The sequence below is a fragment of the Oncorhynchus mykiss genome, chromosome 15 (assembly GCF_057628025.1).
Source record: "Oncorhynchus mykiss isolate SJ-2025 chromosome 15, ASM5762802v1, whole genome shotgun sequence".
NCBI classification, from domain to species: Eukaryota; Metazoa; Chordata; class Actinopteri; order Salmoniformes; family Salmonidae; genus Oncorhynchus; species Oncorhynchus mykiss.
In genome coordinates this window covers 85407367-85432156 of record NC_143036.1, presented here as the reverse complement: position 1 = coordinate 85432156, position 24790 = coordinate 85407367, and the positions used below count along the sequence as shown (strand labels likewise).

The 24790-nt window shown below is 43.1% G+C and overlaps 2 protein-coding genes across 18 annotated transcripts in view; both read right to left on the bottom strand.

Moving 5' to 3' along the window:
* The window catches only part of eps8a (EGFR pathway substrate 8, signaling adaptor a), a 185201-nt gene extending 180970 nt beyond the window's left edge, over positions 1 to 4231 (bottom strand). For 14 of the 17 annotated variants that reach the window (XM_090201456.1, XM_090201449.1, XM_090201450.1 and 11 more), the window contains exon 1: positions 3741 to 4231. The gene's annotated coding sequence lies outside the window, so the exon portion shown is untranslated. The remainder of the gene's footprint in view (positions 1 to 3740) is intronic. The other 3 variants (XM_090201454.1, XM_090201459.1, XM_090201457.1) reach the window with 2 other exon arrangements.
* A 2477-nt stretch (positions 4232 to 6708) lies between these two features.
* Positions 6709 to 24790, bottom strand: part of dusp16 (dual specificity phosphatase 16) — a 76714-nt gene continuing 58632 nt past the window's right edge. The window contains exons 3-6 of the mRNA XM_036945522.2: positions 21211 to 21349; positions 12176 to 12354; positions 11564 to 11847; positions 6709 to 11076 (exon numbers count right to left, since the gene is read on the bottom strand). Coding sequence (XP_036801417.2) covers positions 9852 to 11076; positions 11564 to 11847; positions 12176 to 12354; positions 21211 to 21349 — 1827 coding nt within the window. The 3' untranslated portion in view covers positions 6709 to 9851. The remainder of the gene's footprint in view (positions 11077 to 11563; positions 11848 to 12175; positions 12355 to 21210; positions 21350 to 24790) is intronic.

The following is a 24790-nucleotide window of genomic DNA, read 5'->3' as shown; positions in this document are numbered from 1 at the left end:
TGTCAATATATTTTCTTCAACAGTCATTGATTCTGTAGGCTATTCTGGAATAGTATCCTCAACACCGATAGCTATGACAGAGAACGGGCCTTTGGATTAGACGACCATCATTCATCAATGTCAATATATTTTCTTCAACAGTCATTGATTCTGTAGGCTATTCTGGAATAGTATCCTCAACACCGATAGCTATGACAGAGAACGGGCCTTTGGATTAGACGACCATCATTCATCAATGTCAATATATTTTCTTCAACAGTCATTGATTCTGTAGGCTATTCTGGAATAGTATCCTCAACACCGATAGCTATGACAGAGAACGGGCCTTTGGATTAGACTACTACTATTCACCACCTATAGCTATGTGCTCATTGAGCATGAGTTCCCCAGCTGTAGTTACATACAGCCGACAACCCTTTAGTAATGAGTTCCCCGGCTGTAGTTACATACAGCAGACAACCCTTTAGTAATGAGTTCCCCAGCACTAGTTACATACAGCAGACAACCCTTTAGTAATGAGTTCCCCGGCTGTAGTTACATACAGCAGACAACCCTTTAGTAATGAGTTCCCCAGCTGTAGTTACATACAGCAGACAACCTTTAGTAATGAGTTCCCCAGCACTAGTTACATACAGCAGACAACCCTTTAGTAATGAGTTCCCCGGCTGTAGTTACATACAGCAGACAACCCTTTAGTAATGAGTTCCCCAGTCCTAGTTACATACAGCAGACAACCCTTTAGTAATGAGTTCCCCAGCCCTAGTTACATACAGCAGACAACCCTTTAGTAATGAGTTCCCCAGCCCTAGTTACATACAGCAGACAACCCTTTAGTAATGAGTTCCCCAGCCCTAGTTACATACAGCAGACAACCCTTTAGTAATGAGTTCCCCAGCTGTAGTTACATACAGCAGACAACCCTTTAGTAATGAGTTCCCCAGCCCTAGTTACATACAGCAGACAACCCTTTAGTAATGAGTTCCCCAGCCCTAGTTACATACAGCAGACAACCCTTTAGTAATGAGTTCTCCAGCCCTAGTTACATACAGCAGACAACCCTTTAGTACTGAGTTCCTCATTGTTAAGAATAATGAATATGACTGCATTTTCTACTGATTATTGTTATCAGGCTGGATGTATTGGTGCTAGCTAGGTACTAAGCTAAAGCTAGCTACCCCAGAAGTTGCTGTCAAACAAATGATGCTTTATTACCAACGCGGTATTGTTAACACATCGTTCGTGGCCGGTGTTGCAGACTTCTTTGTTCAGCTTTGACAGAGCTACTGTATCTTTTTGACACGCAAAGACCCAAACGGCGTTCCGTAGTATGTCGTGAAGCTAATAGCAGTGACACTATTACTGTGTAGCTCCGGTAGGGCAACATCTGAAAAATATCACACTTGGTAGTGTGTACCGGTGCTAGACCAGTCCCCGAAAGACAACACCCAAGACAGAGAACGGTTGAGTCCATTGGGCAGTGAATTCCATTGTCTTGGCTTTCATGGTTTTCACCTTTTAGTCGTCTCGCTGAAATTCTTATTCTTTCAAATGACTGCTGGACTTGTTGACTGGTTGATTCACACAGCAGACATTGTGGGCGAGGTTAGGAATGATGTGTTACACTTATAGACACTTATACACTTACATTTTACGTGGCGTCATTATGTCATCTACCTTCGTACAGGCATGCACCTCATCTACATACGTTATACAGGTATGCACCTCATCTACCTACATTATACAGGTATGCACCTCATCTACCTACGTTATACAGGTATGCACCTCATCTACCTACGTTATACAGGTATGCACCTCATCTACCTACGTTATACAGGTATGCACCTCATCTACCTACGTTATACAGGTATGCACCTCATCTACCCACGTTATACAGGTATGCACCTCATCTACCTATGTTATACAGGTATGCACCTCATCTACCTACATTATACAGGTATGTACCTCATCTACCTACGTAATACAGGTATGCACCTCATCTACCTATGTTGTACAGGTATGCACCTCATCTACCTACATTATACAGGTATGTACCTCATCTACCTACATTATACAGGTATGTACCTCATCTACCTACGTAATACAGGTATGCACCTCATCTACCTATGTTGTACAGGTATGCACCTCATCTACCTACGTTATACAGGTATGCACCTCATCTACCTACGTTATACAGGTATGCACCTCATCTACCTACGTTATACAGGTATGCACCTCATCTACCTACGTTATACAGGTATGCACCTCATCTACCCACGTTATACAGGTATGCACCTCATCTACCTATGTTATACAGGTATGCACCTCATCTACCTACATTATACAGGTATGTACCTCATCTACCTACGTAATACAGGTATGCACCTCATCTACCTATGTTGTACAGGTATGCACCTCATCTACCTACATTATACAGGTATGTACCTTATCTACCTACGTAATACAGGTATGCACCTCATCTACCTATGTTGTACAGGTATGCACCTCATCTACCTACGTTATACAGGTATGCACCTCATCTACCTACGTTATACAGGTATGCACGGTAGCTTTGACATCAGTTTTTAACATCGCCGTTAAACTAGACATCGGGTCGTTAAACTAGACATCGGGTCGTTAAACTAGACATCGGGTTGTTAAACTAGACATCGGGTCGTTAAACTAGACATCGGGTCGTTAAACTAGACATCGGGTCGTTAAACTAGACATCGGGTCGTTAAACTAGACATCGGGTCGTTAAACTAGACGTTGGCATTTTTTGCTAATACCGTCCGATTCCGATATGCTCACCGATATATCGTGCATCCCTAGTTATGACATATTATGACATGGTTATAACCGTGTTATAGTGACGCGTGGTGTCAAGTAGTGGGACCACTTTTTCTAATGCTTACCCTATAATAACGCTACAAATCATCACACGATGGCGCATGGTTTGGCTACAAATCATGAAATATATTGACCAATCACAGACAGCAGCCGACAAGTAGAAAAATAGAACTGAATTGAACATGACATTAATTTAAATATGATTTAAATGTTCATTTAAATATGATTTAAATATTCATTTAAATATGATTTAAATCGGCCTATAGCCTACTGTTTTATTTTATACAGTCCTCTCGGTTTGAATTTGAAGCATCTTTTTATACTTCGCTTGTTTGAATTCATGGCAGAAACCTTGTCAACTTTGTTTGTTCTGAAGTTATCGGCGGTCACAGAGAGACGGATAAACCGTGTGGTTCTATGTTCAGCAGAGATCTGCTGTGTTTAAAGTGATGCAGGAGAGGGAAAGCATCTAACGACGCTCTTACAGTAGCTTTTCAATAACGATGGTTTTGGGGAAACAGCTCAGAGATTGACCGATGCTCCTACGAAGATTCTAACGATGAACTTAAAATGCTTTTGGAAAAACCGGGCCCAGGTTGCTACGGTGCAACGGTCTAAGGCTACGGTCTATACGGTACGGTGATCGAGTTCAATACAGCGCTTTGAATAATAATAAGTCAACACGTTCAATTGAATATCTTGTCAGCGATGCATTCATTATACAGGCTATGATAGGATTCATATTACCTGGTTTTGTAAATAATCAAAGGTGAATTCACCAATCGAGAGTCAATAGGTTACTGTTTTCATACACAGGTAGGACTATATATATATATATATATATATATATAGTGTTTATTTTGTGGGAAAAAGCGAGAGAAATCTGCACTTACCTGCTGAAAATGGCTTCACAAACCCTCTGTATTAGCGCATGGCACAAGCAGACTCCTATTCTTTCTGGGAACAATACAATAGCCCTGAAGTAGAGTATTAGTTGACTTCTATCACCTTGGACGTCCGAGCGGCGGGTCGCCGTATCCAGACCGCCTCGTCCTCTGCGACGCACCTGGCGTCAAAAGGTCACGCACAGGCTGGCAAAAGTAGAGAGTCGCAGGACCGTAGAAAACAGCGTTTGAACTAAACGGTTACGGTACTTCTGTTGCAAATGTGTGGTCTGTTTCGTCTAACTAAGATCCGCCTTACCTCCCTCCCTCTTCCCCTCTCTTTCTCCCCTCCCCTCTGGTCTGCAGGCACCGTCGCCGCTATGGCACCGACGCCCTCTACCGCAATCAGGCCGTTTACGCACGAGCCGTACCGTATTCGGATTAATTGTGTGCAGCCCATGGACCTTGCTACAGGTCCTGAACCGGGAATGCGGAACCGTGGACCCACCGGGTGTGCAGGTTTTCCAGTGGAGGATGCTTAGTGGAGGAGGGTTTATAATAATGTCTGGAACGGAGTAGATGGAATCTAACTAAGAATGGTATTTGATACCATTCCACTGATTCCGCTCCAGCCATTACCAGGAGCCCGTCCTTCCCAATTAAGGTGCCACCAACCTCCTGTGGTTCCAACCCAATAACAAACATGTTCCAGCCAATGAAGAACTGACTGGCTGAATCAGGTGTTCATAAGAATGGAAGGTTTTCGTTGAATCAACGTTGTTTCCACATCATTTAAATTCAATTTCGTTGAACCAACGATGAATAGACGTTGTCTTGACGTCTGTGCCCAGTGGGGTAGATGAAACATGTCTCTATGGCTGCATTTACACAGGCAACTTCCCAATGAACGTTATGGGCCCAGTTTCCCAGAAGCATTTTAAGGCTAAATGTATCGCTAAATGTACCTCTATAGGAGAATCATTTCATCTCTGCGCTGTTTCCTAAAACCATCTTTATTAATGTTGCACTTGAAAACGCGCATCTGCCTCCACTTGTAGAACAGCTAAATGCTTCTTTAGAGGATTTTTTGTGCCGTGCCGCGTCACTTTATACACAAAAGCCTCCGATAAACATAGATTTATAGGGTTTATCCGTCTCTTCTCTGTGACCCCCGATAACCTCAGAACAAAGTTAACTCCAAATACAAGTTGCCAGTGTCTTTGAAAGTCATACTAACAAGTGACATAAACACAATGCATCAAAGTAAAACCCAGATGACTGCATTCAAATATAAATACATGTTCAATCAATTGATTTACCTGGGTTACTCTGTCATTTGATTTACCTGGGTTACTCTGTCATTTGATTTACCTGGGTTACTCTGTCATTTGATTTACCTGGGTTACTCTGTCATTTGTTGCAATTTGTTTCGTGTGTAGCCTAACATGTGCGTAACGAAGCGTCAAATCTGGGATTTAGTGACGTTTTATTGGGTAGCCGAAACATGAAAATAAACCACCTCAGTATTTTCCAACGTAGGTGGTAATATCTCTCTAGACGCAGATCCGTCTTCAGTTTTTAATGTTAACATCATTTAACGAGGCAAGTCAGTTAAGAACAAATTCTTATTTACAATGACGGCCTACCGGGGGGAACAGTGGCTTAACTGTCTTGTTCAGTAGCAGAAGGACAGATTTATACCTCGTCAGCTCAGGGATTCGATCCAGCAACCTTTCGGTTACTGACCCTCTAACCACTCGGCTACCTGCTGCCCCAAAATATTGTTAAATAATGATATTTATATTATATATAATAATTCTAACTATATTAAGGAAAGATTTGAATGGAGATGGCTGATCCGAGAGTAGCACTGGCTTTCTTTCAATCCTTTCAGTCTGGACACATGATCCAATGGCGCCCTTAGCGACGGGTAGTTACCCTTAGCGACGGGTAGTTACCCTTGGCAACGGGTAGTTAGCTCTGCGTGGTTTTTTGGGAAACGCATGTTACATCTTCGCTGTTGAGGGAGGAAATATGCATCACTAAAACATTGGAGAAACCGGGCCCTGGACACACACACGTTCCATCTTTTATAGTAACAATATAATACCACTAGAGGTCCTCATCACATCACAGTAAGTAGAGGTCCTCATCACAGTAAGTAGAGGTCCACATCACAGTAAGTAGAGGTCCTCATCACATCACAGTAAGTAGAGGTCCTCATCACATCACAGTAAGTAGATGGTTCTCATCACATCACAGTAAGTAGAGGTCCTCATCACATCACAGTAAGTAGAGGTCCTCATCACATCACAGTAAGTAGAGGTCCTCATCACATCACAGTAAGTAGAGGTCCTCATCACATCACAGTAAGTAGAGGTCCCCATCACATCACAGTAAGTAGAGATCCTCATCACAGTAAGTAGAGGTCCTCATCACAGTAAGTAGAGGTCCTCATCACATCACAGTAGAGACCATCAACCTATCATAACTGTAGAGGGCTAGAGACAGGGTTCAACCATAGACCTATCATAACTGTAGAGGGCTAGAGACAGGGTTCAACCATAGACCATGTCAACTGTAGAGGGGCTAGAGGCAGGGTTCAACCATAGACCTATCATAACTGTAGAGGGCTAGAGGCAGGGTTCAACCATAGACCATGTCAACTGTAGAGGGCTAGAGGCAGGGTTCAACCATAGACCATGTCAACTGTAGAGGGCTAGAGGCAGGGTTCAACCATAGACCATGTCAACTGTAGAGGGCTAGAGGCAGGGTTCAACCATAGACCATGTCAACTGTAGAGCCTCAAGAGATGCTGAATGATTCATACTGTAAAGTGTTGTTCATGGCTTTGTCCCAGGCCTGTAGGATGGACGGTGAAGAAAACTCATCTTCCTGGACATTGATCATGAAAAAGATTGTATTACAGAGGTTAAAGTTCAGCGTGTCAATGTTAGAAAATAAACCACATGTTGTGTACCGTTTCAGATTTTATTTCAACAGTCAACATACATCTACTGCTTATCAGCTTCATCCAAATGTCCACATTGTCTGTTGTAAAACGAGCTACATTCTGACACAGCAACAACAACCCCATAACAGACCTACTATCTCTCACACACGTCCACACACTGTGGGAGCTGAACAGCCGCATGTCTCAGGTCAGGGTTCAGGTCTGGGTCAGGACCACTGGTCTCAGGTCAGGACCACTGATCTCAGGTCAGGGTTCAGGCCTGGGTCAGGACCACTGGTCTCAGGTCAGGACCACTGATCTCAGGTCAGGGTTCAGGCCAGGGATGGGACCACTGACCTCACGACAAGGTTCAGGTCTGGGATGGGACCACTGGTCTCAGGTCAGGGTTCAGGTCTGGGTCAGGACCACTGGTCTCAGGTCAGGGATGGGACCTCTGACCTCAGGACAAGGTTCAGGTCTGGGATGGGACCACTGGTCTCAGGTCAGGGTTCAGGTCTGGGTCAGGACCACAGGTCTCAGGCCAGGGATGGGACCACTGACCTCAGGTCAGGGTTCAGGTCAGGGATGGGACCACTGGTCTCAGGACAGGGTTCAGGTCAGAACTTATTCAAAGCCTTTACCACAGGTATCAGTCATTACATCATTATATCATTCCTTTACCACAGGTATCAGTCATTATATCATTCCTTCACCACAGGTATCAGTCATTATATCATTCCTTTACCACAGGTATCAGTCATTATATCATTCCTTTACCACAGGTATCAGTCATTTCATCATTCCTTTACCACAGGTATCAGTCATTATATCATTCCTTTACCACAGGTATCAGTCATTATATCATTCCTTTACCACAGGTATCAGTCATTATATCATTCCTTTACCACAGGTATCAGTCATTTCATCATTCCTTTACCACAGGCATCAGTCATTACATCATTCCTTTACCACAGGTATCAGTCATTATATCATTACATCATTCCTTTACCACAGGTATCAGTCATTATATCATTCCTTTACCACAGGTATCAGTCATTACATCATTCCTTTACCACAGGTATCAGTCATTATATCATTCCTTTACCACAGGTATCAGTCATTATATCATTATATCATTCCTTTACCACAGGTATCAGTCATTATATCATTCCTTTACCACAGGTATCAGTCATTATATCATTCCTTTACCACAGGTATCAGTCATTACATCATTCCTTTACCACAGGTATCAGTCATTATATCATTCCTTTACCACAGGTATAAGTCATTACATCATTCCTTTACCACAGGTATCAGTCATTACATCATTACATCATTCCTTTACCACAGGTATCAGTCATTATATCATTACATCATTCCTTTACCACAGGTATCAGTCATTATATCATTCCTTTACCACAGGTATCAGTCATTATATCATTACATAATTCCTTTACCACAGGTATCAGTCATTATATCATTACATCATTCCTTTACCACAGGTATCAGTCATTATATCATTCCTTTACCACAGGTATCAGTCATTATATCATTCCTTTACCACAGGTATCAGTCATTATATCATTCCTTTACCACAGGTATCAGTCATTACATCATTCCTTTACCACAGGTATCAGTCATTATATCATTACATCATTCCTTTACCACAGGTATCAGTCATTATATCATTCCTTTACCACAGGTATCAGTCATTACATCATTCCTTTACCACAGGTATCAGTCATTATATCATTACATCATTCCTTTACCACAGGTATCAGTCATTATATCATTCCTTTACCACAGGTATCAGTCATTACATCATTCCTTTACCACAGGTATCAGTCATTATATCATTCCTTTACCACAGGTATCAGTCATTATATCATTCCTTTACCACAGGTATCAGTCATTATATCATTCCTTTACCACAGGTATCAGTCATTATATCATTCCTTTACCACAGGTATCAGACAAAACCCACAACCACACCGTTCGTTAATAATATATCATATAGCGCTTTAATCCAAAGTGATTTACAGTCATGCGTGCGTACATTTTACGTCTGGGCTGCCCCGGGAATCGAACCTACAACCCTGGGGTACAAGCACCATGCTCTACCAACTGAGCTGTTCGGGAACTGTTCGGGAGCTGTTCGGGAACTGTTCGGGAGCTGTTCGGGAACTGTTCGGTAGCTGTTCGGGAACTGTTCGGTAGCTGTTCGGGAACTGTTCGGTAGCTGTTAGGGAACTGTTCGGGAGCTGTTCGGGAACTGTTCGGTAGCTGTTCGGGAACTGTTCGGGAGCTGTTCGGGAACTGTTCGGGAACTGTTCAGTTGTTCCAGCATCTTTTCTTGCTGCTCAAATAAGACCTGAGATTTGAATTGTCAATCAGAAGAAGACAGAGGAACAGGAGAAGCCTCTAATTTGGATGTGTGAGGTATTGGATGATTTGACACAGGGCTATCAAGGATCTCTGATCGCGTTCTTCATAACGCTTCATAAAGACTTCTTAAGGCTTCATAAAGACTTCATAAGGCTTCATAGAGGCTTCATAAGGCTTCATAGAGACTTCTTAAGGCTTCATAAAGACTTCACAAGGCTTCATAAAGACTTCTTAAGGCTTCATAAAGACTCCTTAAGGCTTCATAAAGACTCCTTAAGGCTTCATAAAGACTTCTTAAGGCTTCATAAAGACTTCATAAGGCTTCATAGAGACTTCATAAGGCTTCATAAAGACTTTATAAGGCTTCATAAAAGCTCCATGAATCCAACGTCAGGCAGACATCTACTGCTCCTTGACGACGATCATCAACATTCAGAAATAAATGAAAACGATGAACACTCATCCAAACAAAAGACTCAGTTTGTCTCAGTCCTCTCAGAGTTCACCTCATCATCACATTCATCATCGTCACACAGCTGCTTTCTGCTTCCAGGTCAAAGTTCAACTACATTAATGCCAACTGTCGCGACACAAGTACACATAGAGCCGCTTAAATCAACTCAAGGTTCAAGTCCCTAGTGGGATAATAAGATGGGTCCATAACAAGTCTTTCCCCTCAACATGGGTCTGATCTGAGGAGGTTATACTCCCTAGAACGGACGTCTCCATTCAAATCAATGATTCCGTAAGGGGTGGACTGGAGGCCATATTGAATGTCCCTCTCAGGACACCTCTATGACCTCCATGCTTCCTGAGAAGCTGCTGTGACTCCCCATCTCCTCCCTGGATCTAGTCTCGCCTCCTCCTCTCATCCTGTCTCCGAGTTCCATCTGACAGCTCCGTCTCTTCAGCTGCTTCTCCAAGGTGCTCTCCTCGTGCCAGCTCCTCCGTGAGTCCCCGTGGTCGCCGCTCCGCTGCCGCCCGCGCCGCCGCACCTCCTCCAACCCCTGACTCACGCTGTACGCCGCCACACTGCCACCCCCCAGAATGTTAGCCCCGCCCCCTAAGATGGCGGAGGTGGAGTAGAAGTGGTGTGACTCGGAGAGGTACCATCCCCCCGACGACACAGTGACGGGACCCAATAGGATGTCAGAGTGCCAGCCCTTCAGGGCGGAGCCTAGGTTAGGGGCGGGCTTGGACAGGTGCTGCTGGGAACGCGATAGGCCGAACAGGAAGCCAGTGGTGTGAGGGGTGTGGTTAGAGTTCTCCTCCATACTGCCACTACGGTGGAGCTGCTGGGAACAGGAGAAGGGAGGTGGAGGAGGCTTAGCCTGGCTGGGCTGCTTCATGCTGGGCTGGTTGGAGGTGGTAGTGGTGCTGGTAGTGGTGGAGACTACAGGAGCAGCAGTGGGAGCTGCAGACGTATCAGCAGGGTCTGCGGGACCGTCGTCCTGCTCCTTGTCAGGGCTCGGCTCAGGTGTAGACTGCTCTGACATCTCCTTCACAGGAGAGAACTGATACGGTTTCCCTGCAGGCTCCTTGAAGCTCACGGATGGGTTATAATAGTCTTGGGCTCCAGGGTGGGATGTAGGGTGGGGGTACGGCCTCATGGGGGCGCTGCTGCAGCCTCCTGGCTCCCTGTACGACTTGATGTCCAGAGAGAAGGACCTTTTCAGCCGGGCAGCGCTGTCCTCCGTCCCCTGGTCCAGCTGAAGGCCTTGGAGCCCCTGGAGAGCCTGGGCCAGGAGCCTCTCCTCTGGAGGCCAGGGGGCCAGGACACACGGCAGAGTCAGGGGCTCCAGCAGGGCCAGGGCAGGGTCTGGGAGGCTGGGAGTAGGGTTAGGGGGGTCGTGCTCTAGTGGGGGGTGGAGGAGAGGAGAGGTTTTGACCCCGGTGGTTTCTCTGATCTCCGACCTTCCAAGAGTCTTGATCTTCTTTTCAAAGTCCAGCAGCTGACCCAGGAAGTTGAAGTTAGGAGAGATGGTGGGCCTCTTCTCCTTCACGAACCTGTAGAGGAAAGACAGAAACATACAGGACATCAGTAGAGATGCTGTAACACACTGGGTTGTTACAGAGTTGGGAAAACCTAGAGGGTCAAGACAGGGGACATTTATAACTGTAACACAGGACATCAGTAGAGATGCTGCTGAGGTTACCATCACAGCCATCATTACAGCCCTCCACAGTGCAGTGTCTTCATTCAGGATGACAAGCTGGGCCTTTCATGTGGTCATGTGACACACAGTGTTGTTTAATCAGGGGTCATGTGACACACAGTGTTGTTTAATCAGGGGTCATGTGACACACAGTGTTGTTTAATCAGGAGTCATGTGAAGATGGGTTCATTAAGACAGACAGGAAGAGGGGGTATCCTCTTAGTTACGGAGAACTTGCAGGGGGGTGGTTGCTGAGTGGTCAAGTCCATAAGCAGGAAGGTGACGTGTACATGAGGCCTTGTGCCTTATTATGGTCCTACAGGGTTCAATCATCTCACCTGTAAGCTTCGTCTAGTGACATGTCCATCCTCGTCATGATGTAAGCGATAGCGATGGTTGCCGAGCGGGAGATGCCAGCCAGACAGTGGACCAGCACACAGGCGTTGGAGGCTTTGGCCTTTTCTATGAACTCTACAGATCTGTCCAACCAGGGGAGGATCTTCTCGCAGAAGCTGTCGTTGACAGGGACTCGCAGGAAGTGAGACTCAGGGATGTAGTCTGGTTTGGGACATGTGTTACTGGCATTCAGGACGTACGCTATCTCATTCTGCTGCATCACTTCCTGCAGAGGAGGGAGGAATACAGCTGGTTAGAATGCTTTACACACATCACTTCCTGCAGAGGAGGGAGGAATACAGCTGGTTAGAATGCTTTACACACATCACTTCCTGCAGAGGAGGGAGGAATACAGCTGGTTAGAATGCTTTACACACATCACTTCCTGCAGAGGAGGGAGGAATACAGCTGGTTAGAATGCTTTACACACATCACTTCCTGCAGAGGAGGGAGGAATACAGCTGGTTAGAATGCTTTACACACATCACTTCCTGCAGAGGAGGGAGGAATACAGCTGGCTAGAATGCTATAATATATAGTAATATATCTAATACCTTGTTGAGTACGTCTCTCTGACAGCCCAGGTAGAGGTGAGGCAGGATGCGTGTTGGCCCAGAGGTGTTGAGGGGCAGGCAGGGCTGAGAGAGGCAGGTGGGGACCAGGCAGGACGTGGCCAGAAGAGCCTTACCTTCACATAGACCTGGAAACAGCTGGGAAAACGCTGAGAAACCACCTGAAGACAGACACACGGAAACATCCCAATCAAATAAAGGAAGACAGAGGTTACTGTATTAGAGACACTAGAGATTACTGTATTAGAGATACTAGAGATTACTGTATTAGAGATACTAAAGGTTACTGTATTAGAGATACTAGAGGTTACTGTATTAGAGATACTAGAGGTTACTGTATTAGAGAACCTAGAGGTTACTGTATTAGAGATACTAGAGGTTACTGTATTAGAGATACTAGAGGTTACTGTATTAGAGAACCTAGAGGTTACTGTATTAGAGATACTAGAGGTTACTGTATTAGAGATACTAGAAGTTACTGTATTAGAGACACTAGAGATTACTGTATTAGAGACACTAGAGATTACTGTATTAGAGATCACACTAGAGGTTACTGTATTAGATATACTAGAGGTTACTGTATTAGAGACACTAGAGGTTACTGTATTAGAGATACTAGAGACTACTGTATTAGAGACACTAGAGGTTACTGTATTAGAGACACTAGAGGTTACTGTATTAGAGATACTAGAGACTACTGTATTAGAGACACTAGAGGTTACTGTATTAGAGACACTAGAGACTACTGTATTAGAGATACTAGAGATTACTGTATTAGAGACACTAGAGGTTACTGTATTAGAGACACTAGAGGTTACTGTATTAGAGATACTAGAGACTACTGTATTAGAGACACTAGAGGTTACTGTATTAGAGACACTAGAGGTTACTGTATTAGAGATACTAGAGATTACTGTATTAGAGACACTAGAGGTTACTGTATTAGAGATACTAGAGACTACTGTATTAGAGACACTAGAGGTTACTGTATTAGAGGCACTAGAGGTTACTGTATTAGAGATACTAGAGACTACTGTATTAAAGACACTAGAGGTTACTGTATTAGAGACACTAGAGGTTACTGTATTAGAGATACTAGAGATTACTGTATTAGAGACACTAGAGGTTACTGTATTAGAGATACTAGAGACTACTGTATTAGAGACACTAGAAGTTACTGTATTAGAAATACTAGAGACTACTGTATTAGAGACACTAGAGGTTACTGTATTAGAGAGACTAGAGACTACTGTATTAGAGATACTAGAGGTTACTGTATTAGAGATACTAGAGGTTACTGTATTAGAGACACTAGAGGTTACTGTATTAGAGACACTAGAGATTACTGTATTAGAGACACTAGAGGTTACTGTATTAGAGACACTAGAGATTACTGTATTAGAGATACTAAAGGTTAATGTATTAGAGACACTAGAGATTACTGTATTAGAGATACTAAAGGTTAATGTATTAGAGATACTAGAGGTTACTGTATTAGAGACACTAGAGATTACTGTATTAGAGATACTAGAGGTTACTGTATTAGAGATCACACTAGAGGTTACTGTATTAGAGACACTAGAGGTTACTGTATTAGAGATACTAGAGGTTACTGTATTAGAGACACTAGAGGTTACTGTATTAGAGATACTAAAGGTTACTGTATTAGAGACACTAGAGATTACTGTATTAGAGATACTAAAGGTTAATGTATTAGAGATACTAGAGGTTACTGTATTAGAGACACTAGAGATTACTGTATTAGAGATACTAGAGGTTACTGTATTAGAGATCACACTAGAGGTTACTGTATTAGAGACACTAGAGGTTACTGTATTAGAGATACTAGAGGTTACTGTATTAGAGACACTAGAGATTACTGTATTAGAGATACTAAAGGTTACTGTATTAGAGATACTAGAGGTTACTGTATTAGAGACACTAGAGATTACTGTATTAGAGATACTAAAGGTTACTGTATTAGAGATACTAGAGGTTACTGTATTAGAGACACTAGAGATTACTGTATTAGAGACACTAGAGGTTACTGTATTAGAGACACTAGAGATTACTGTATTAGAGATACTAAAGGTTAATGTATTAGAGATACTAGAGGTTACTGTATTAGAGATACTAAAGGTTACTGTATTATAGATACTAGAGGTTACTGTATTAGAGATACTAAAGGTTACTGTATTAGATACACTAGAGGTTACTGTATTAGAGAACCTAGAGGTTACTGTATTAGAGATACTAAAGGTTACTGTATTAGAGAACCTAGAGGTTACTGTATTAGAGATACTAAAGGTTACTGTATTAGAGATACTAAAGGTTACTGTATTAGAGAACCTAGAGGTTACTGTATTAGAGATACTAAAGGTTACTGTATTAGAGATACTAGAGGTTACTGTATTAGAGATACTAGAGATTACTGTATTAGAGATACTAGAGGTTACTGTATTAGATATCACTCTAGAGGTTACTGTATTAGAGAAACTAGAGGTTACTGTATTAGAGATCACACTAGAGGTTACTGCATTAGAGAACCTAGAGGTTACTGTATTAGAGACACTAGAGGTTACTGTATTAGAGAAACTAGAGGTTACTGTATTAGAGAACCTAGAGGTTACTGTATTAGAGAACCTTAGAGGTTACTGTGTTAGATATACTAGAGGTTACTGTATTAGAGATACTAGAGGTTACTGTATTAGAGATACTAGAGGTTACTGTATTAGAGAACCTAGAGGTTACTGTATTAGAGACACTAGAGGTTACTGTATTAGAGATACTAGAGGTTACTGTATTAGATATCACTCTAGAGGTTACTGTATTAGAGAAACTAGAGGTTACTGTATTAGAGATCACACTAGAGGTTACTGCATTAGAGAAGCTAGAGGTTACTGTATTAGAGATACTAGAGGTTACTGTATTAGAGAACCTAGAGGTTACTGTATTAGAGACACTAGAGGTTACTGTATTAGAGATACTAGAGGTTACTGTATTAGATATCACTCTAGAGGTTACTGTATTAGAGAAACTAGAGGTTACTGTATTAGAGAACCTAGAGGTTACTGTATTAGAGAACCTTAGAGGTTACTGTGTTAGATATACTAGAGGTTACTGTATTAGAGATAGTAGAGGTTACTGTATTAGAGATACTAGAGGTTACTGTATTAGAGATACTAGAGGTTACTGTATTAGAGATACTAGAGGTTACTGTATTAGAGATACTAGAGGTTACTGTATTAGAGATACTAGAGGTTACTGTATTAGAGATACTAGAGGTTACTGTATTAGAGAACCTAGAGGTTACTGTATTAGAGACACTAGAGGTTACTGTATTAGAGATACTAGAGGTTACTGTATTAGATATCACTCTAGAGGTTACTGTATTAGAGATACTAGAGGTTACTGTATTAGAGATACTAGAGGTTACTGTATTAGATATACTAGAGGTTACTGTATTAGAGATCACACTAGAGGTTACTGTATTAGAGAAACTAGAGGTTACTGTATTAGAGAACCTAGAGGTTACTGTATTAGAGAACCTAGAGGTTACTGTATTAGAGACACTAGAGGTTACTGTATTAGAGATACTAGAGGTTACTGTATTAGAGATACTAGAGGTTACTGTATTAGAGATACTAGAGATTACTGTATTAGAGAACCTAGAGGTTACTGTATTAGAGATACTAGAGGTTACTGTATTAGAGATACTAGAGGTTACTGTATTAGAGATACTAGAGGTTACTGTATTAGAGATACTAAAGGTTACTGTATTAGAGATCACACTAGAGGTTACTGTATTAGAGAACCTAGAGGTTACTGTATTAGAGATACTAGAGGTTACTGTATTAGAGATACTAGAGGTTACTGTATTAGAGAACCTAAAGGTTACTGTATTAGAGATACTAGAGGTTACTCTATTAGAGAACCTAGAGGTTACTGTATTAGAGATACTAGAGGTTACACATCGAACTTCGATGCGTCAAAATTGGAATATGTATATATGTACAAACTCTAATCTCACAAAGAAGACCTGCACCATCATAAACCAATACAAGCAGGCTCTGATATTGTACACTAAACCTGCCTAGCAACAGCAGCCAAACTGAATGGGTGTGTTGTACATTATTATCTAGTAGTGTTTATAGAGGACCAACCTGACCTGCTGAGTCCATTACACAATACTGATACACTGCCTTCTGCACCCAGCGACACACACACACACACACACACACACACACACACACACACACCAGCCACCTGTACCAGCCGACCCTCAGACAAGCCCAGTCCTAGTTGCTTGGCAACCGTGTACCCATGGCTCTCCAGCCTCTCCTTCAGATCTGTTCGTCCATGGATCCATCCTAAATGGAACCCCGTTCCCTGCATAGTAAGTGCACTACAGTTGAACAGAGCCCCATGGGCTATATAGGGAATAGGGTGCCCTTTAGGACTCAGGCTAGGAGGACATCATGTGGAAATGTTCTTAAAGCTCACAGAAACAACCACATCATGCATCTGTCCTCGTATCTCTCCTCCTCTCTCATCGTCACTCTGCCTCTCTCCTCCTCTCTCCTCCACTCTCCTCCTCTCTCCTCTCTCCACCTCTCTCCTCCTCTCTCCTCCTCTCTCCACCTATCTCATCGTCACTCTGCCTCTCTCCACCTCTCTCCTCTCTCCACCTCTTTCCTCCTCTCTCATCGTCACTCTGCCTCTCTCCATCTCTCTCCTCCTCTCTCATCGTCACTCTGCCTCTCTCCTCCTGTCTCCACCTCTCTCCTCCGCTCTCCACCTCTCTCACCTCTCTCCTCCGCTCTCCACCTCTCTTACCTCTCACCTCTCTCCTCCTCTCTCCTCCCCTCTCCTCCTCTCTCCTCCCCTCTCCTCTCCTCCTCTCCACCTCTCCACCTCTCTCCTCCGCTCTCCACCTCTCTCACCTCTCTCCTCCGCTCTCCACCTCTCTTACCTCTCACCTCTCTCCTCCTCTCTCCTCTCCAACTCTCTCCTCCTCTCTCCACCTCTCTCCTCCTCTCTCCTCCTCTCTCACATTACAGCAATACTGATGAGCCCATCTGATTTATAACATACAGGATGGATGTACAGCTGTGTATTGTATCCAGGGTTAGGAACCTTCCTCTGTGGGAAATAAACAGGGACTCTACTGGATGTGGAAGCTTAGCGGTTTGAGTGACACAGTTTGATCAGTCTCATTTCAACACAGTCACTTCCCCATAGCAACCGTGGAGCTGCCGGATCAACGTCCATACTGCAACGTACTGAACCTGTCGTTAGATTCAGTGACATTTGACTGTATTGTTTGTCAGGGCAGAGGACCAACAGCAGAATAATTCACTTCTCTCCAGGGAGAGTTATAATGTCTGGGGTCCTGTGATAACCTGATGTCTGATAAAGTCTAATGTGACAGGTGTTCTTAGTTTGGAGGGAAGTTCCAACCTGATGACTTCATCATAGAAACAGGAAGCATATCTGAAAGGAAACAACTTCCTAACAGGTTTGAGACAGTGAGACAGGAACCACAGAAAGCGGATCTAAAGGTACTTTTAAATGTCATCTGGGACTCTCTTTAAGTCTGACAGCGGTCCAGAATAAAGCTGAGAGACTTAGACAACTTATCTCATTAAACACATTCACATCCTCATCAAACCCATTCACATCCTCATTTAACCCATTCACATCCTCATTAAACCCATTCACGTCCTCATTAAACCCATTCACGTCCTCATTAAACCCATTCACGTCCTCATTAAACCCATTCACGTCCTCATTAAACCCATTCACATCCTCATCAAACCCATTCACATCCTCATTTAACCCAATCACATCCTCATTAAACCCATTCACATCCTCATCAAACCCATTCACATCCTCATCAAACCCATTCACATCCTCATCAAACCCATTCACATCCTCATTAAACCCATTCACATCCTCATCAAACCCATTCACATCCTCATTTAACCCATTCACATCCTCATTAAACCCATTCACGTCCTCATTAAACCCATTCACGTCCTCATTAAACCCATTCACGTCCTCATTAAACCCATTCACATCCTCATCAAACCCATTCACATCCTCATTTAATCCAATCACATCCTCATTAAACCCATTCACGTCCTCCTTTAACCCATTCACATCCTCATTAAACCCATTCACGTCCTCCTTTAACCCATTCACATCCTCATTAAACCCATTCACATCCTCATCAAACCCATTCACATCCTCATTAAACCCATTCACATCCTCATTAAACCCATTCATGTCCTAATTTAACCCATTCACATCCTCATTTAACCCATTCATGTCCTCATTTAACCCATTCACATCCTCATCAAACCCATTCACATCCTCATTAAACCCATTCACGTCCTCATTTAACCCATTCACATCCTCATTTAACCCATTCACGTCCTCATTTAACCCATTCACATCCTCATTTAACCCATTCACATCCTCATTTAACCCATTCACATCCTCATTTAACCCATTCACGTCCTCATTTAACCCATTCACATCCTCATTTAACCAATTCACATCCTCACTTAACCCATTCACATCCTCATTTAACCCATTCACATCCTCATCAAACCAATTCATATCATCACTTAACCCATTCACGTCCTCATTTAACTCATTCACGTCCTCATTTAATCCATTCACGTCCTCATTAAACCCATTAATGTCCTCATTTAACCCATTCACATCCTCATTTAACCCATTCATGTCCTCATTTAACCCATTCATGTCCTAATTTAACCCATTCACATCCTCATTTATTTATTTATTTATTTTATTTTACCTTTATTTAACCAGGTAGGCAAGTTGAGAACAAGTTCTCATTTACAATTGCGACCTGGCCAAGATAAAGCAAAGCAGTTCGACAGATACAACGACACAGAGTTACACATGGAGTAAAACAAACATACAGTCAATAATACAGTAGAAACAAGTCTATATACGATGTGAGCAAATGAGGTGAGAAGGGAGGTAAAGGCAAAAAAAGGCCTTGGTGGCAAGGTAAATACAATATAGCAAGTAAAACACTGGAATGGTAGTTTTGCAATGGAAGAATGTGCAAAGTAGAAATAAAAATAATGGGGTTCAAAGGAGCAAAATAAATAAATAAATTAAATACAGTTGGGAAAGAGGTAGTTGATAGGGCTAAATTATATGTGGGCTATGTACAGGTGCAGTAATCTGTGAGCTGCTCTGACAGTTGGTGCTTAAAGCTAGTGAGGGAGATAAGTGTTTCCAGTTTCAGAGATTTTTGTAGTTCGTTCCAGTCATTGGCAGCAGAGAACTGGAAAGAGAGGCGGCCAAAGAAAGAATTGGTTTTGGGGGTGACTAGAGAGATATACCTGCTGGAGCGTGTGCTACAGGTGGGAGATGCTATGGTGACCAGCGAGCTGAGATAAGGGGGGACTTTACCTAGCAGGGCCTTGTAGATGACATGGAGCCAGTGGGTTTGGCGACGAGTATGAAGCGAGGGCCAGCCAACGAGAGCGTACAGGTCGCAATGGTGGGTAGTGTATGGGGCTTTGGTGACAAAACGGATTGCACTGTGATAGACTGCATCCAGTTTGTTGAGTAGGGTATTGGAGGCTATTTTGTAAATTACATCGCCAAAGTCGAGGATTGGTAGGATGGTCAGTTTTACAAGGGTATGTTTGGCAGCATGAGTGAAGGATTTTTAACCCATTAATGTCCTCATTTAACCCATTCATGTCCTCATTTAACCCATTCACTGCCTCATCATCCTCATTTAACCCATTCATGTCCTCATTTAACCCATTCACGTCCTCTGTCCTCATTTAACCCATTCACGTCCTCAATTAACCCATTCACATCCTCATTTAACCCATTCATATCCTCATTTAATCCATTCACATCCTCACTTAACCCATTCACATCACCGCCTTTCATTCCAGTTCTCTGCTGCCTGTGACTGGAACGAATTGCAAAAATCGCTGAAGTTGGAGACTTTTATCTCCCTCACCAACTTCAAACATCTGCTATCTGAGCAGCTAACCGATCGCTGCAGCTGTACATAGTCTATTGGTAAATAGCCCACCCATTTTCACCTATCTCATCCCCATACTGTTTTTATTTATTTACTTTTTTGCTCTTTTGCACACCAATATCTCTACCTGTACATAACCATCTGATCATTTATCACTCCAGTGTTAATCTGCATAATTGTAATTATTTGCCTACCTTCTCATGCCTTTTGCACACAATGTATATATAGACTCCCCTTTTTTCTACTGTGTTATTGACTTGTTAATTGTTTACTCCATGTGTAACTCTGTGTTGTCTGTTCACACTGCTATGCCTTATCTTGGCCAGGTCACAGTTGTAAATGAGAACTTGTTCTCAACTGGCCTACCTGGTTAAATAAAGGTGAAATAAAAAAATAAAAAATAAAAAAAATCCTCATTTAACCCATTCACATCCTCATTTAACCCATTCACATCCTCATTTAACCCATTCACGTCCTCATTTAACCCATTCACGTCCTCATTTAACCCATTCATGTCCTCATTTAACCCATTCACATCCTCATTTAACCCATTCACATCCTCATTTAACCCATTCACATCCTCATTTAACCCATTCACATCCTCATTTAACCCATTCACATCCTCATTTAACCCATTCACATCCTCATTTAACCCATTCACATCCTCATTTAACCCATTCACATCCTCATTTAACCCATTCACATCCTCATTTAACCCATTCACATCCTCATTTAACCCATTCACATCCTCATTTAACCCATTCACATCCTCATTTAACCCATTCACATCCTCATTTAACCCATTCATGTCCACGATTTACCCATTCACGTCCACATTTTCAGTTAGATGTCCTATCGTCAGCAGCCATTTTCAGTGAGCTGTCTGGAGGGGGAGGGAGGAGGGAAAGAGAGGAAGGGGAGAGAGAGAGAGGCAGTGAGGAAGATGACGGGCTGAGTGAGTGTGTCTAACCTGAGAGCAGGTGTACGGAAGGGAAGCTCCTCTCCAGCTTGTCCAATAGGACGGTAAGGAAGGCCTCCGAGGGAAGAGTCAAGGGGTCAGATGAACTCTGGTCATACACCACCACCTCCTGACCGCCCACTCGCTCCAACTAGGAGAAAAAGAGAGAGAGAGGGGAAGAGGAAGGGTTAACAGAAACATTCAGAGAGAGAGAGGAAGAGGAAGAGTTAACAGAAACATTCACAGAGAGAGAGAGGAAGAGGAAGAGTTCAGAGAAACATTCAGAGAGAGAGGAAGGGTTAACAGAAACATTCAGAGAGAGAGGAAGGGTTAACAGAAACATTCAGAGAGAGAGAGAGGAAGAGGAAGGGTTAACAGAAACATTCAGGGAGAGAGAGAGGAGGAAGATGAAGAGTTGACAGAAACATTCAGAGAGAGAGGAGGAAGATGAAGAGTTAACAGAAACATTCAGGGAGAGAGAGGAAGAGTTACTCAAACAGTCTCGTAATCTAAAACAAACAAACACACACTCACAATCAGCAATCATTGATTATGTATTGATTGTCTAAATATTTTAGTGATCAGACAATCACAAAGTCAACACTCAGATCACTGGCTGCCCCGGCAACACAATCCCAAAGCAGAACCTGTCATGCTGTCTCTCTGAACCAGGAGGAGCTGTCATTCTCCCTCTGAAACACAACATCATGAATAAACAGAACCTGTCATGCTGTCTCTCTGAACCAGGAGGAGCTGTCATTTTGGTATAACTAGTTGGAGATGTTGTACAAGTCAGGTTGATATGTCATGTACCAGTCAGGTTGATATGTCAGGTTGATAAGTCATGTACCAGTCAGGTTGATATGTCATGTACCAGCCAGGTTGATATGTTATGTACCAGCCAGGTTGATATGTCATGTACCAGTCAGTTTGATATGTCCTGTATCAGTCATGTTGATATGTCATGGACCAGTCAGGCTGATATGTCAGGTTGATATGTCATGTACCAGTCAGGTTGATATGACATGTACCAACCAGGTTGATATGTCATGGACCAGTCAGGTTGATATGTCAGGTTGGTATGTCATGTACCAGTCAGGCTGATATGTCAGGTTGATATGGCATGTACCAGCCAGGTTGATATGTCATGTACCAGCCAGGTTGATATGTCATGTACCAGTCAGGTTGATATGTCATGTACCAGCCAGGTTGATATGTCATGTACCAGCCATGTTGATATGTCATGTACCAGTCATGTTGATATGTCATGTACCAGTCAGGTTGATATGTAATGTACCAGTCAAGCTGATATGTCATGTACCAGGCATGTATGTACCAGCAATGTCGATATGTCATGTGCCAGCCATGTTGATATGTCATGTACCAGTCATGTTGACATATCATGTACCAGTCAGGTTGATATGTCAGGTTGATATGTCATGTACCAGTCAGGTTGATATGTCATGTACCAGCCAGGTTGATATGTCAGGTACCAGTCAGGTTGATATGTCCTGTACCAGCAAGGTTGATATGTCATGTACCAGTCAGGTTGATATGTCATGTACCAGTCAGGTTGATATGTCATGTACCAGCCAGGTTGATATGTCATGTACCAGCCAGGTTGATATGTCAGGTTGATATGTCATGTACCAGTCAGGTTGATATGTCATGTGCCAGCCATGTTGATATGTCATGTACCAGTCATGTTGACATATCATGTACCAGTCAGGTTGATATGTCAGGTTGATATGTCATGTACCAGTCAGGTTGATATGTCATGTACCAGCCAGGTTGATATGTCAGGTACCAGTCAGGTTGATATGTCCTGTACCAGCAAGGTTGATATGTCATGTACCAGCCAGGTTGATATGTCATGTACCAGCCAGGTTGATATGTCATGTACCAGCCAGGTTGATATGTCATGTACCAGCCAGGTTGATATGTCATGTACCAGCCAGGTTGATATGTCATGTATAACCGGTTGGAAACAGAGTGATCGTGTGGTTTATAGTTCTATGGTCCTATTCTAGGGTGGAAAGTTCCGCTGCGGTGCCCTTGAACGCACACACACACACACACACACACACACACACACACACACAGACACACACACACACACACACAGACACAGACACAGACACAGACACAGACACAGACACATACACATACACATACACATACACACACACACATACACATACACATACACATACACACACACACATACACATACACACACACACACACACACACAGACACAGACACACACACACACAGACACACAGACACACACACACACACACACACACACACACACAGACACACAGACACACACACACACACACACACACACACACACACACACACCTGACCTAAATAGCTTGTTGATATCCAGTTTCCACTGCTATGAATAGATATGATTTGAGTCCTCCTGTAGATAGGACTAAAGCCAGATGTACATTACATGTTGTTATTCCCCAACTGCAGGCTACGATGTCAGGTTGATGGGCTCCCTCTACGGGCACTTAAGGCCCAGTACCTTTTATACATGTTGAATATTTTATTCAACTAGGCAAGTCAGTTAAGAACACGTATTTACAATGACGACCTGGGAACAGTGGGTTAACTGGTCTAGGAACAGTGGGTTAACTGGTCTGGGAACAGTGGGTTAACTGGTCTAGGAACAGTGGGTTAACTGGTCTAGGAACAGTGGGTTAACTGGTCTAGGAACAGTGGGTTAACTGGTCTAGGAACAGTGGGTTAACTGGTCTAGGAACAGTGGGTTAACTGGTCTAGGAACAGTGGGTTAACTGGTCTAGGAACAGTGGGTTAACTGGTCTAGGAACAGTGGGTTAACTGGTCTAGGAACAGTGGGTTAACTGGTCTAGTGGGTTAACTGGTCTGGGAACGGTGGGTTAACTGGTCTAGGAACAGTGGGTTAACTGGTCTAGGAACAGTGGGTTAACTGGTCTGGGAACGGTGGGTTAACTGGTCTAGGAACAGTGGGTTAACTGGTCTAGGAACAGTGGGTTAACTGGTCTAGGAACAGTGGGTTAACTGGTCTAGGAACAGTGGGTTAACTGGTCTGGGAACAGTGGGTTAACTGGTCTAGGAACAGTGGGTTAACTGGTCTAGGAACAGTGGGTTAACTGGTCTAGGAACAGTGGGTTAACTGGTCTAGGAACAGTGGGTTAACTGGTCTAGGAACAGTGGGTTAACTGGTCTAGGAACAGTGGGGTTAACTGGTCTAGGAACAGTGGGTTAACTGGTCTAGGAACAGTGGGTTAACTGGTCTAGGAACAGTGGGTTAACTGGTCTAGGAACAGTGGGTTAACTGGTCTAGGAACAGTGGGTTAACTGGTCTAGGAACAGTGGGTTAACTGGTCTAGGAACAGTGGGTTAACTGGTCTAGGAACAGTGGGTTAACTGGTCTAGGAACAGTGGGTTAACTGGTCTAGGAACAGTGGGGTTAACTGGTCTAGGAACAGTGGGTTAACTGGTCTAGGAACAGTGGGTTAACTGGTCTAGGAACAGTGGGTTAACTGGTCTAGGAACAGTGGGTTAACTGGTCTAGGAACAGTGGGTTAACTGG